General features: G+C 42.2%; 1 protein-coding gene across 1 annotated transcript in view; it reads right to left on the bottom strand.

Moving 5' to 3' along the window:
* The window catches only part of RNF10 (ring finger protein 10), a 33170-nt gene extending 18300 nt beyond the window's left edge, over positions 1-14870 (bottom strand). Inside the window, exons 1-2 of the mRNA XM_055550881.1 lie at positions 14576-14870; positions 3838-4034 (exon numbers count right to left, since the gene is read on the bottom strand). Of these exons, the coding sequence (XP_055406856.1) occupies positions 3838-4034; positions 14576-14732 (354 nt within the window). The 5' untranslated portion in view covers positions 14733-14870. The remainder of the gene's footprint in view (positions 1-3837; positions 4035-14575) is intronic.
* Positions 14871-14882: the final 12 nt, after the last annotated feature.

Raw genomic sequence — 14882 nt, 5'->3', positions numbered from 1 at the left:
TAACAATATATTTTGGGAAACAACACTCCACACACACACACCTCCACCCCATCACTGTTTATGTAACTCACCACAGGAAGCGCAGGACTTCCTGGTCATCCCTTACTCTTACTCCCTAGATTCTCATCTCCAATTGGCTCCACTTCCCCTAATCAGTCTTCTACTCCAATGCCCCAAACCTGGATAACAGCTTGTGTTCACGCAACAAAACCCCCCACATTCTCATCCTCTACCTTCATCTTTTTACTCTAACTGGCCCACTGTCTCTGACACTGCCCATCATAATTCCTGATTACAACTTCCAACCTGTCGCCTCTCAGTTCCTTGACATCTTCTCCTCTGCTCTGCTTACCCTCTATCCTACCTCTGCTACCCACTCCCATGAGCACACCACCTAGAGCTGGACTGTCCAATAAAGCAGCCACTGCTATCCAGGCATGTTGACTACTGAGCACTTGATATGTGGCCAGTACCACATTGTGAAACAGCATTTTAGCTATACGGGATTACCTATATTAATTTCACTGTTTTTACTGTGGCAACTGGTCTATGGGGTTGCACAGAGTCGGACACGAATGAAGCGACTTAGCAGCAGCAGAAAACTTTGTTACATATGTGGCTTATTTAGCCTTTTTTTTTTGCATTGGAGGATAACTGCTTTAAAATGTTGTGTTGGTTTCTCCTGTACAACATGAATCAGCCATAAGTATACATCTACCCCTTCCCTCTTGAGCCTCCCTCCCTCCCCTCCCCCAATGGCTTAGCATCTCAACTGGACGGCACTGCTCTACAGTCCAGACTGTGGTGGTAACAATTCCACCTCTTCCACCATCTTAGCTTTGAGCACCCTACCAGAATCTCACTCCTTTCCCGGCTTGTTTCTGTTAGTTCTGATTCTGACAACAATTTCACCTCCACTGGGATCTCCAAACCAGTGATCCAATCCCCTTCTACCCAAACTTTTTTCCCTTGGGTCTGATTTTATGGTCCATTGCCCCATTCTCCTTGTTGACTGTACTCATCTGGCAAAACTTCCCCCTGATTAATCCACACCAGCATCAGAGCAAGTATACACGGCTGAAGCTGTGCTGTGCCAACCATACTGTGCCAGCCAGCCTCAGTAAAGCAGACTTTTGTCCTGCCCAGCAGTCACACTACAATCTGATTACACTTCTGTGCTCCACTGATTCCCCCCAGTCCCCGAGACGACTCCTCCAGTCCTCAGGTTTCCAAACCTTCTCTCTCACATCCTCTTTGATATGTCTCTGAAACAGTAAGAACCATTAGAGAACTCCTACGCCTTGCTTCCAGTCTCCTGCCTTCCTCTATCACTGTGGATGAACTGGGGAAGCTCCTAAGCCAATTCCTCAAAAACTCAAGGTCACTTTCAGCAACTCTCTCCCTTTTCTCTCCATCACCTTTTCCCTCTTACCAGAACAATTCCATGAGCAGAGGTATGCTGCAATTTCTTGAACCTTAAAATCTCTTTTGAGCTCACATTCCCCTCAAGCCACTGCCTCTCTGGTCCCCTACAGGAGCAAAACCACTAGAAACTAATTATCTAAACTTGCTCTTTCTTCTTCCCATTCTCTCTAAATCTATGTCAATCAGGTTTTTGTCTTCATCCACTCCACCAAAGCAGCACAAGGCCAACAACCTAATCCACCTTCATATTTTCAGATCTAATGGGCAGCTTTCCAACTCAATCTTCTTACCCAGCCTAGAAGCACAAGACAAAAACTGATCACTTTCTCCAAACGGTTTTTAGTTCTCTTTCTCCTTTTTCTCAGGTTCCTTATCCTGACTCCAGGCTCAGTCCTTGAATCCACTCCCTTTTTGCAACACTCACTCCCTCAAGATCACACTTAGTTCCACAGCTGCAAACACCAAGTGTACCTGGACAGCTCTCTAGCCAAGGTCTTCTCCTTGAACTCTAGATTCAGTTACTAAGAGCCTAGCTCTACTTAGAGATCCAATAGACAACACTTCTAAATGAAGTTCTTTATCTCAACACCCCGTCTCCTCCCCAGCCCAAAACCTTTTACCTCTTGAGACTGCCCCCATTTCAGCACATGGTACCTGAATCAGGCCCCTGTCAAAAACATTAGCTACTATTTCCCTGCTTAGACCCCACATCTAGTTTATTTAAAAATTCTGCTGGCTCTTTCTGCAAATATCTCCCCAAGTCTGCTCATCTCTAATCATTATCACTCTGTTTCAATCACTCGAACCAGGGATACCTTAAAAAGCTCCTAACCAGTCTCCCTGTTCCCACTCTCCCCTTTAAACTCAACGGCACGTTTGTTACCTTACTTCTCTTTTGAAGCCCCCAATAGCTTCCCATCTCTCTGAACAAAAGCCAATGTCCTCCGAGGGCCTATGTGATCTGACCCCTCTCGCTCCCTTTCTGGCTTCATTTCTACTTCTCCATCCATGGCAGCCTATCTGCTTTACCTTGAACATAGCAAAAGCACTACCACCTCTGGTCCTATGTATGTGTAAACTCACTCTGCCTAACACACCCTTCCTCAAAACTGTACTGGGTGCTCCCTGCTTCCTTCAGGACTCAGAAGCCTCAGAGAAGCTTTTACCTTCTCAGGGCAGCTTTCTTCACTCACCTCCTAAAACTTGTCTTTATTACTCTCTATACCTCTCCCTCTCAGTCTACTGTGCTTCAATAACCACTTACCATTATATTTATTACAAAATGATTTGTCTCCCCACTAAAATATAAACCCCACCCAATGATGTATTTCAAGCTCTAAATGGTATTTAGTGCACATTAAGTGAGGAATAAATTTCTGGTCAATGAATGAATTCTTCCATGAGTGCATCCATTAAATCTTATTCTATACTGGCTACACAGTATGGAATGTTATGTATGGAACACAGTATGGAACAACAGGATAATATATTTAACCAATTATATATTTAACTTTGATAGCAGTTAGGCTGTTTCCTAAATCATGCAATTACAATGTGGCAGTGAACTCCCTTGTACATAAGTCTTCATGCACTTTCAGAAGATATCTAAGGAACTCCTAAAATCAGAGTACCTGGAACTGCTAGATACTATACACGGTTCAGATGGTAAAGAAACCACCTGCAATGCAGGAGACTCAGTTTCAATCCCTAGGTCATGGAAGATCCTCTGAAGGAGGGAATGGCTACCCACTCCAGTATTCCTGCCTGGAGAATTCCACGGACAGAGGAGCTTAGTGGGCTTTAATTCATGAGGTCGCAAAGCTGACTGCAACTGAGCGACTAACACTTTCACTTCACTTCATATGGCAAATTAATGTCATTAAGTAATGGTATTTTATTACCTAAATATTCCAAAGGGTACCTACAAATCAAGAGTAGTAATAAAAGGATGATACAAATTAAGGTACCCTAAATTTGCTACAGAGGGTATCAGAGGATGAGATGGCTGGATGGCATCACCATGCAATGAACATGAACTTGGGCAAACTCCGGGAGATGGTGGAGGACAGGGAAGCCTGGCGTGCTGAAGGCCATGCAGTCACAAAGAGTCGGACACCACTGGGGCACTGAGCAACAACAAATTTGCTACAATGTCTCACAATCCATGATTATAATGTGTTCTTTCTCTAAGGAAATTTTCTTAATCTTTGAGAGAAGAAAGGAGGCAAAGTTCCAAAGCAAGTTAACCCTCAACTACTCAAGACTGCTCCTTCTGGTTCTTCAACTACTCAAACAGTCTGAGAAGTGGGGACCTCTTGCTCCACACCTTCTCCAACCACTAATAAACTGAGGGTGGGGGAGTCAGACCTCATGCTTCTTATGCTGTAGAAAGGACATTCTAAAATTCCGTACCTCATCTCGTCTTCCACCATTAAAAGAAGAGCTAAAGAGTTTGCTGCTGCCGCCGCCCCTTTGAGGAGGCATCTTATTAAAAGTTTTGCTTTTCTGTGAATTGGAGCGACGGGACTGGTTGATAAAATTTTCATTTTTGGGGTAGGAAGGTTCACGTTTGCGATTATAACGCTTGGATCCACTTGAGTTCTTTCCATCTGAAAGCAATAAATGTGAAAAAATTAGTTAAGAAATGATACACATACTTGGCCAATTACCCTCCACCTCCCATCGAAATTGTATTTAAACAAGGGTAATGGGCCCTTCCATGACCTCCAAGAAATCTGGGTTGGCCCAGACCATTAGTGCTTTGGACAAGACATTACACAGTAAGGTGGATTTCCTTTTTTATTTTAATGAAGCCTAAGGGGTCCCTCTCTCAGAAGGGACACACTACAGATCAAACCGCGTAGACTCAGTTCACAAGGTCTTTCTTTGTAACAGAGCTTAACCACTGCTCTTGCAAAAGTCCCTTCAGACACAGTGATAGAAAAGGAACAGGAAAAAGTCTGTCTATATCAGGAAAAAGTACTTTATCTGGAGGCAGGAAAAAAAACATTCTTCTTAAATTACTGCAGCACAGCTAGATCTTATACTGCAATGGTGTGGTCTAGTTTCCAGCACATATATATTCAAGAGGCACAAAAACAAAACAGTAATTACATAATGTTTTAGTGGTCAAACTGAGAGGCTACTAAATTCACAAAGGACTCTAACAGTATATCAGCCTAAGTTATATCCTTTTAAAAACTGCTTCCTGCTTTTCTCCAGTTACCAGAACATATGTTCAATTTTGGAATTTAGAAAGAAAAAATTTGTCAGTGCCCATAGAAAACCAAACTATAGTGTTTAATTTCCTTTTCGTCTCCATTTTATACACTCATCACACACTTCCACAAAATGATAGGCATATAAGATATACTGTCTTCCACTTATTAATCCATGAGATATTTCATGCAGCCCTAGGCTTCAAAAGCAAGATTAACGGCCACATTGTACCTACTGTATGCTTACATACATACATACATAACATAACCAATTTGCTTTGTAGCTTTTGACTGCAACTCTTTGTGACCCCATGGACTGTAGCCCGCCAGGCTCCTCTGTCCATGGAATTTTCCAGACAAGAATACTGGAGTAGGTTGCCATTTCCTTCTCCAGGGGACCTGACCCAGGGATTGAACCCACATCTCTGGCATCTCCTGCAGGGCAAGCAGATTCTTTTACCACGGTGCCAGAGTCTCTTCATACACAGACCTGTGTGCATGATTATGTCAAAGTCTCAAAGTAGAATTAGCAGATCAAGTATGATCATAAAGGCTTTTACAAAATCCTCAAGTTGCTTTCTAGAATCACCGTACTAGTTTATTTATATTCTAACAACACTACAAAAGAGAATATCTTACTACACTCTTTATAATACTGAGTTGGATAAACTTTGCTAAATTGAAAGGTCAAAATAATTAGTTTTAAACGTAAATTTCTGAAGACTAGCAGCAAAACATTTTTTCTATTAACCGTTTGTATTTTGTGTAAAGAGTTCATTTATATTTTTTGCCCCATTTTTTTCTACTGGAGAACAAAGAACTCTGACCAGACAGTTAACATGTGCCAAAGTTTACCAGCTTAAAGGGGGGCAAAATAAAACCTGAGAACCACATCAAGTAAGAAAAGGTGAATAAAGGTGGAAGGACCCAGATTAATCTTTGGACAAAAAAAAAAGACTAATTTTTTTCTTGTTCCTTCAATACTCACTCCAGTTTGCCTTATTTCAACACAGAGATCTGACCAAATCAATTCTGTACACTAATTCAATGGCTTTAAAAGCAAAAACAGGACTCCTGGTTCAAGATGGTGGAGCAGAAGGACGTGCATTCCTCTTCTCCGGCCAGAGCACCAAAACGGCAATTAGCTGTTGAACAACATCAACAGAAGGACGCTGGAACCCACCAAAAAAAGATAACCCACGTCCAAAGACAAAGAAGCAGCCACAGTGAGACGGTAGGAGAGGCACAATCACGATAAACTTAAATCCCATACCTACCTATGGGTGGGTGACCCACAGACTGGAGAACAGAATACCAAAGAAGTTCTCGCAGTGCTGTGAAGATTGTGAACCCCAAGTCAGGCTTCCCAGTCTGGGGATTCGGCAAAGGGACTGGGAATCCCCAAGAAATCTGACCTTGCGGGCCAGCGGCATTTGATTATAGGACTCCCACACGATTGTGGGAAACAGAGACTCCAGTCTCAGAGGGCAGAAAAAAAATTTTGCAGGGACCAAGACCCAGAGGAGAGGAGCAGTGACCCCACAGGAGACTGAACCAGAACTACCTGGTGGCGTTGGAGGGCCTCCTGTGGAGCACGGGTTGGCAGGGGCTAACCACAGTGATGGGGGCACTGCAAGGTCCCCCTGGCGTAAACCTTCTTGGAGTTTGCCAGCAACTCTACCATAGAGCCCGCTGACCACAGGGCTGGGTCGCCTCAGGCCAAACAACTACCTGGGAAGGAGTGCAACCCCACCAACCAACAGATAATTAAATTAAAGCTTTATTGAGCAAGGCCCTACCCACCAGAACAAGACCCAGTTTTTCCCATCACCAGTCCCTCCCATCAGGAAGCTTACACAAGCCTCTTAGCCTCATCCATCAGAGGGCAGATAGAAGCAGCAAGAAGCACCATCTCACAGGAACTAAAACAAAAACCGTATTACAGAAAGTTAATTACGATGAAAAAGCAGAAAGTTATGTCCCAGAAGAAGGGACAAGATAAAACTCCAGAAAAATAACTAAATGAAGTGGAGATAGGCAACCTTCCAGAAAAAGAATTCAGAATAATGAGAGTGACGATAATCCAGGATCTTGGGAAAAGAACGGAGGCAAAGATTAAGATGCGAGAAATGTTTACCAAAGACCTAGAAGAACTAGAGATCAAAGAGATGAATAATACACTACAAGGAATCAACAGCAGAATAACTGAGGCAGAAGAATGGATAAATGACCTGGAGTACAGAATGGTGGAAATCACTGCCACAGAACAGAATATAGAAAAAAGAATGAAAAGAAATAAAGACAGCCTAAGAGACTTCTGGGACAACATTAAACGCACCAACATTCACATTATAGGGGTCCCAGAAAGAGGTGAGAGAGAGAAAGGATCTGAGAAAATATCTGAAGAGATAAGAGCTGAAAACTTCCTGAACATGCGAAAGGAAATAGTCAACCAAGTCCAGGAAGTACAGAGAGTCCCATGCAGTATAAACCCAAGGAGGAACACACGGAGACACACAGAAACCAAACTGACAAAAATTAAAGATAGAGATAAAATACTAAAAGCAACAAGGGAAAAACTACAAATAACACACAAGGGCACTCCCATCAAGCTAGCTGATTTCTCAACAGAAACTCTACAAATCAGAAGAGAATGGTGGGATACATTTAAAGTGATGAAAGGGAAGAACCTACAACCAAGAAGATTCCATCCAGCAAGACTCTCCTTCAGATTTGATGGAGAAATCAAAAGCTTTCCAGACAAGCAAAAGTTAAGAGAAGTCAGCACCACCAAACCAGTTTTACAACAGATGCTAAAAGGAACTTCTCTAGGCAGGAAACACAAAAGAAGGAAAAGACCTACAGAAAATAAACCCCTAACAATTAAAACGGTAATAGGATCATACATATCGATAAATACCTTAAATGTAAATGGACTAAATGCACCAACGAAAAGGCAGAGACCGGCTGGGTGGGTGAAAACATGTGCATGTACGCACTTCCACTTACCACATCACTCTGCTTGACCCCCTCCAAGTTGCAGGTAATTATATTGTTAAGTTAATCATGTTCTCATTATGGCTTGCAACTGTAATTATCTCTTATTTTTTCTCTAGCTATTGATTGGGAAAACTGATTCAGAATTATCTTGAAAACTTTTGAAAAATACACACACTCAGGTATCGCTTTTTTTCTCCAGAGCTCCAGATATGTTTCTAATGAGCAGTCATGTCTAAACTGGACTACATAATGATGTTTTACTTTTATCTAATTTGTTTCATTTTTCCACTTCATATTCAGGGCTCCCATTTCATTTAGTTTATGTTCTCCAATTTCTCTTCTCTTTTTGATGTTTTCTCTCAAGCCTTTCTCAAGTGTAGTAGAAAAGCTTTTGTATATACATATATAAATATGTATAATATATATAGTTTAGAAAACTTACCAATTTTTGCCTAACTAAAAAAGTTATGACATTTTGACTCCACTTGTTTGACTTCGTATGAATAGAATGCTAGATTACTACTTAAAAAATAGATATGCAACAAAGCTTTACTATACAGTATAGGGAACTATAGTCAATATTTTGTAATAACCCATGATGGAAAATAATTTAAAAAAGTAACATGTGTGTTTGTATAACTGAACCACCTTGCTGTGCACCTGAAACATTCTAAGTCATCTATACGTCAATAAATTTTTCCTTTTAACAGAGAAAACAGAAGTTGGAGGGACAACTAATGAAATCCACTAGGCTTACCCTCAAACTTTAAGGTGGTGGTGAATTTCAACGTCAAGAAGACTCCAGCATGAGCCTTAGAAACTACAAATCCTCGCCCCCCATAGTTTAATCCTGTTTATGTTAAAATGTACAATTAATAGAAACATGTCTGCAAAGACAACACAGCAGGCTGTTGATGACAGTAACCTTTGGGAAACAAAACTATTCACTTTGGCCTAATACAATGGTTCTCAATCCTGACAGTTGGCAGGAATCACCAAGATGAGCTTTTAAGGGATTCTTGTGCTGAGGCCTCACCCTCTAAGATTCTGACTTAAACAAACAGTCTTACTGTTCTGTATACTAATAATTTGGATAATTTAGTAACTATAAGTACCTAGAAGACATTATTTCCAACAAGATGACCAGCTTCTTTACAGCAGACTAAATAAATCCAAAGCATATCCTCAGAGAAAAGGAAATGGCAGCTGATAAACCAGAATCCAAATTCTGAAAGCAACCACCTCACACTCAGTTTGCCAGCAACATAGAAAATAGATGAGAGGTACACCATCCTCTTCAAACCTGACCAAACAGTCCTGTGAGATGGCCGCACTATAAACAGAGAACAGATGGTCCAAGAAACACTGCCAGGCTAGGGTTCACTCCTGTCCGTCACCTTTTAATCCCAGTCAGGGAAAGTGGCCAGAGTTTAATCTTAAATTAGAATTTAAGAACTAGACTTTTACCTACTATTGCAGTTAGCAACAGTTACTGTCAAACACCATCAGTAGTAACAATTAGAAGGTGAGGCTTCAAACTCGTACAAATGTTGCCTTGCTCTCAACCCATTTAGTTCATAGTAACATTTCAAACAAACAGAGAATTCACAGGGATACAGAACTCCAGCTAACCTTACCATGAAAATAAGAGAGGTTTTATGAAGAGGACAGGCATATAGAGAAAACATATGTTCCCCAAACCTTACTATCCAAGACTATTTCAGATGACCTAGCATTTGACCCTGTTGTTTCCAAAACTTAACAGATTTAGACTGTGCAGATTTAGGTGAAGTCAGGTTCTACACTGCAAGGGCTGAAGAAAGCAAGCTGGCACTCTGAAGAAGGGCTGTTTTCATTTCTTCACTTGTTACCACACTGGCAAGGAAACAGTTTCATAATGCTTACAGAACTCCTCTGACAGTGAAAACGGCTCACTCCTAAAACATTTCAACATCTGACCACATAAAGATTCATGATTTTAGTTGCTAAAACCAACTCTTTCATCTTATATTTACCTACAGGTATGAAGTCAGACGGACAGGGAAGCCTGGCATGCTGCAGTCCATGGGGTCGCAAAGTCAGACACGACTGAGTGACTGAACAACAACAATGAAGTCAGACATCTAAAGCGAGAGGCTGGCTCTTATCTCTAGACCCAGCCAACAGGCAGCTAAAGACTGAAGGAACAGTCAGGTCTGGGCCCCAGAGATAAAACTCAAGAGTGTTGTTTTTGAGGTGTCCTACAGGCAACTTGCCAGAATCTACATGTGAATAACTTGGGGGTTGAACTTGGCCTCCCTTCTCTGATAGGTGACAGCAATGAGGTGATCTGCTTTACATTTTGGAAAACAGACAAAATAGTCAAACTAAAGCTCCTAGGACAAACATATTCTCTGTTGAAAGTTTTAGATTTCAAAGTGGTTGTTCTCAGTCCTGGCTGCATAAGAAAAATCACCTGCAGAAACTTTTAAAACTATGGATGTCAGGGCTCAACCTAGATGTAAAGAATCAGAAAGAATTGCTAGAGAACATTCCCACACATCCTTACTTTAAAAAAAAAAAAAAAAAAAAAAAAAGGTCCTTAGGGGATTCTAATGCATACCCAGAGCTGAGAACTGTCAAAAACTACCTTCGAGACACATTCCAAACCGGACCATTAGTTAAATGGCTCAAATTCAGCACTCAGGATCCCAGAGTCAACAAGAGACTTGAAAACTTAATTGGTGTGTCTCAGCTGTTCCACATTTCCCTCTGAGAAAGGTCTCTTCAGGTAAAAGGAAGCGTATCTCAGTCTCTTCCCCATTACCAAATCACAGCCCGTAAATTTTTCAGTGAAAAAAATTGACATTATCAACATTTCTAGTTGTAACAGGTGGCACAACCTAGAGGTCAGAATAGCAGCCAGGAAGTTTCTGCTGCTGATTCATACCGTGGCCACAAGCAGATAGCTTATCCATCATCCAGAGTGGTTGACAAGCACCTCCAGAGGGGCAGCATATGGTTTACTACAGAATCCACTGATAACAAACTGACTCCAGCTGAAATTAGTCATTCTGAATGAAAGGAAGGGGGTGGGGCAGATATCAGGAATATGCATATGCCAGTAAGTTACATGCCTGCTAAGTGAATTTATACAAAGTGTATTCAGGAATATTGCCTGGGGCTTCCTAGGAATTTACTTGGACAAGCACTCTTAACTAAGCCCTGGTTTTCTTATCAGTTAAAATAGGGTTAATCCTCTCTCCTCATTGGGTCATAAGGATTAAGGGAAAATTTCTGTAAAATGCCTACCATGGTGGCTGGCACACAGTTGCTACTGTCATTTGAAAGTCTGCTTTTTTTTTTTTTTTGGAAAGCCTACTGTTACAGCTTGCAAACTCTTGTAACTTCCCTAAATGGTGTTTATTGAAGGTTTCAAGTCATCTCAATTTTCAAATCCATCTAAACCTCCAGGTCCATTTACAGCTCAAAGGCTTTCTTCAAGGTAGATTACCACCAGGCACCCAGCTTCTGGTACCAGAACAAGAGGAAGAGGGTCAAGCCAGTGCTTCATATCGCTAACCTCAAAATAACTGCTTCATAATACCTGACCTTCCTTTAACCTCCATGACAGTACCATCCCCCACCCAGGAGGATGGAGCAAGAACCTGGTTCTGGGCCAGGGTCCATTGTTTACCCATAAACAGCCAGGTCTCTCTCTTGCCTCTTTTTGCTTTCTTTGCTCTTTCTAAACAACCTTCCCCAAACTCTAACCCACCTCTCTCCTCTGGGCTACATTCCTGGGATATTCACTGTTGAACATTCTTAGAACTACATCTTAACCCTACTGGAACAAAACTGTAGGAAGAGAGCCAAGAAAAGAAGTATTATGTGACTGTTTGAAGCAATTAATCAAAGCAAAGAAACTGCTATGCCAATCTGGCCGGAAAGATCAAGTAAATCCTGGTAGCCAAATTGACATATTTCCTGTGTGCATGAAGGACAAACTTAAGCCAGTCACAGGAACAAAACCTCAAGTGTATTAATCATGTAACTAGGAAGCAAATAACCATTTACGACAGGCATGGTTTAGAGACTAGAAACCAAAGGTTTTTCTTCTCATGGGAAGCAGGGAAAGGGAAGCGGAAAAGGGAATTAAATAGTTAAAAACTGAAAAACTTGTTCTTGTTACTTTGGTGACAGAAAGACAAGTTATGTCTTTTCACCTTACTCTTCCTTTTCTTCCTTTAACTTAGTACTCTTAAACTCAAGAGGTCCTTTCAACAATTTCCAGCTCAATCAAGTACATCAAGCGTTGAGCCAGCTTTTGAAATCCTACAGAAATCCTTTTACGGAATTATGCCGAATTTGAATCTAGTGTTCTGTTAGAGTGGCCACCTAGAAGTCACTGGGTAAGAGGCGCTGAGTGCTATCTGTGGTGGTAGCACTGGTCTTAGCTGCAATGTTCTTAAGGCAGAATATGCTATGAAGAATTCTATTTAGCTGCAGACCTATCCTTCCTTTTTGCTAAAGGAATATATTAATAAATAACAGTAGTCAGAAAAGTAGGCAATAGCAATAGCAAACATTCAAGCTCTCTCACAAACACATTAAACAAAAACTAATACTACAGGGGGACACCTGTGTATTGCATAAAACCCAGCCAAGAACTCCTTGAACTGAGTTTCTACTTCCTTCCTCAGAAGCTTTCAATTAATAAACTGAATAGTGTTTTAAGAGTATTTTTATAAAGTGTTGTTTTTTTTGGGGGGGAGAGGGGGCAGTTTTTTGGTTTTTGGCTGTGCCACATGGCATGCAGGATCTTAGTTCCCAGACCAGGGATCAAATCCGTGCCCCTGCAATTGAAGCAGTGTCTTAACCACTGGACAGTCAGGGAAGTCTCTTCATGTATTTGTTAAAAAAAAATTCACTTTAGTCAGAATGAACCCAACAACTTATATTTACTCTGTACAAGTCTGACAAATACCTGCTTTGGTCAAACCACAACAGAAGTTACCATCCTACTGGTTAACGACAGTCGCACTAGTCAGCACAGTCACCGAGTCAGAATCACATGAGGGAAATGCCTTACATGCCTCAGTTTTTTGTTGCTATTTTGTCTGAAAGTGAAGTCGCTCAGTCCTGTCTGACTCTTTGCGACCCCATGGACTGTAGCCTACCAGGCTCCTCTGTCCATGGGATTTTGCAGGCAAGGGTACTGGAGGGGGTTGCCATTTCCTTCTCCAATTTACTTTGTCTAGGTTCTGGTAAACTTTCACCTGCCACCTCACTGAACAGTAAAACAACTGCAGGCATTTATTGCAACTGGCTCATGACCGTATGTTAGTGGCTTAAACAGGAGCCCCTGGAAAAATTAGTTGAGAATTCATATAGCTATAGAACCAGATCTTTAACATCTAGGAACAGAATGCAAAAGTAATTTATCAACTACACTGAAAATTAGGCAGACCACTCACTCTAAACCAGCTCCAACATGGGCCAAGAGGACTGGCAAATCTCTAGATCTTGGGGGATCTGTGATAAACCTACACATGTGCAAAATTCCAAAAGTAGTCTCCATAATACTGCCTGACGTGGCCTGAGAGTCTACACTAATCTCTGCTTAAGATATTAAAAGCATTCATTTCTTATCCAGACAACTGGTTTCCACCTGAGTTTCAAAAGCAAACTCTAGAAACCCTCAACATACCAGGTAAATAAGTTTGCTCTATCAAGTAGATTAACTCTGAACCAAAGTCAGCATTACGGCTGTTTATGTGGTTTCTAAGTTAGGTCTGCAGTTTTCTTAATCTTTTTACCTTTTAAACAACCACATTTCAGGGCTCCAAATGTTCCCCTCTCTGCCACACATCCCCCCCTATTCCCATGGAAAACATTTTCCTATTACTGCTAATATAATCAGAAATACAAAAGAGCAGAGACAAGTGTCTCTGCCTTTGAAGTAAGGCAGAGAATATTCAACTCCAGACTCTGCCAACTCCTGAACTCCTGGTCTCTCACCTTTTTCCTTCTTTAGATGTGAACAATTCCACCCTGCTGGACACGTTAGTGACTGGAGTATTGGGGAAAAAAAGTAAAAGCCTAGTCCAGTACTTGGCACATGGTAAGCCCTCATAAATGGTAGCTATAACCATCATGATGGTTGAAATTCAATACTGAAAGACATGGTTACAGAAATGACAAAATATTTCCCCTAAAAGGACACAACCCTAGCCTAACAGGTTGTGTTCATGCACATTTGGTGCCTAACAGGCGTCAGGTACTCTCCTGAGCCATCAGTTAGTTCATTTGTTTGCTAATTTATTTTCTCACCATCTCCAACATACAGGTAAGAAGACTGAGACATTCACTCAAGGTCTAAACCTAAAAAGACTGAATCCAGAGCCTGTGCTCTTAACTCCTACTCTACACTAAACAAAGCCATTCCAAGATGAGTCCTCTTCGTCTGAGCGGAATCTGGGGTCAACTTATTCAACATGAAAATTTGAGTTTAACAAATATTTAGGCCAGCCTCCTACGTTTATACTTGAATACTATCCAATGCTAACTCAACATTAAAGGGTAGATCAACTTGGTGGTTTTAGGAGCTGTACACTGATGCGTCTTCGGGCCTGGCTGTACAGACTAGCTGGGTGACTTGACCTTTTCTGAACCTCAGTTCACTCATACGCAAAATGGGAACAGAAACAGCAATTATCTCCCCGAGGTGTTTCCAGCTTTAATGCAAGGATTTATGTAAACCAGGCAGTTCTCATTAAGTGTTAACTGTAAGTAATGGAAGCCATGGAAAAGAGACCAGAATAGTAGAAAGCGGAGCCTTACCCTGGGTGACGCTGGGTGACCCAGGAGACATCCGAGGAAGGATTCCGCACCCCCACCCCAGCACTAGGGGCAGTCGCCCCCCGCCCACCGCCTTGGGAACCCGCCCTTACCGCTCTTGGGTTTAGACTCGCCGGCCGGCCCCGCCGAGGCGGAGCGAGGCGGCTGTTGCCCTTTGCTGCTGCCCGAAGAGGCGGAGGAGCTGCTGGAGCCGCTGTTCTTGTCCATGTCGGAGGCGGTGGCGGCGGCGCTGGGAGAGCTCTGCGGCATCAACGGGGGCCTTGGCGGCGGCGGCAGTGGGAGCGGAGCGGGCGCGGCGGGGACCCAGGCTCATGGCGTTCGGGGCCGGCGGGGGTCGGCGGCGGCAGCGGTTCTCGGCCTTCATGGCGACATTTTTCCCTGTTTCCTTTCTCGGCTTCT

Source organism: Bubalus kerabau, chromosome 16, assembly GCF_029407905.1.
Source record: "Bubalus kerabau isolate K-KA32 ecotype Philippines breed swamp buffalo chromosome 16, PCC_UOA_SB_1v2, whole genome shotgun sequence".
Classification (NCBI taxonomy): Eukaryota; Metazoa; Chordata; class Mammalia; order Artiodactyla; family Bovidae; genus Bubalus; species Bubalus kerabau.
This window is presented reverse-complemented; position numbering and strand designations above follow the sequence as displayed.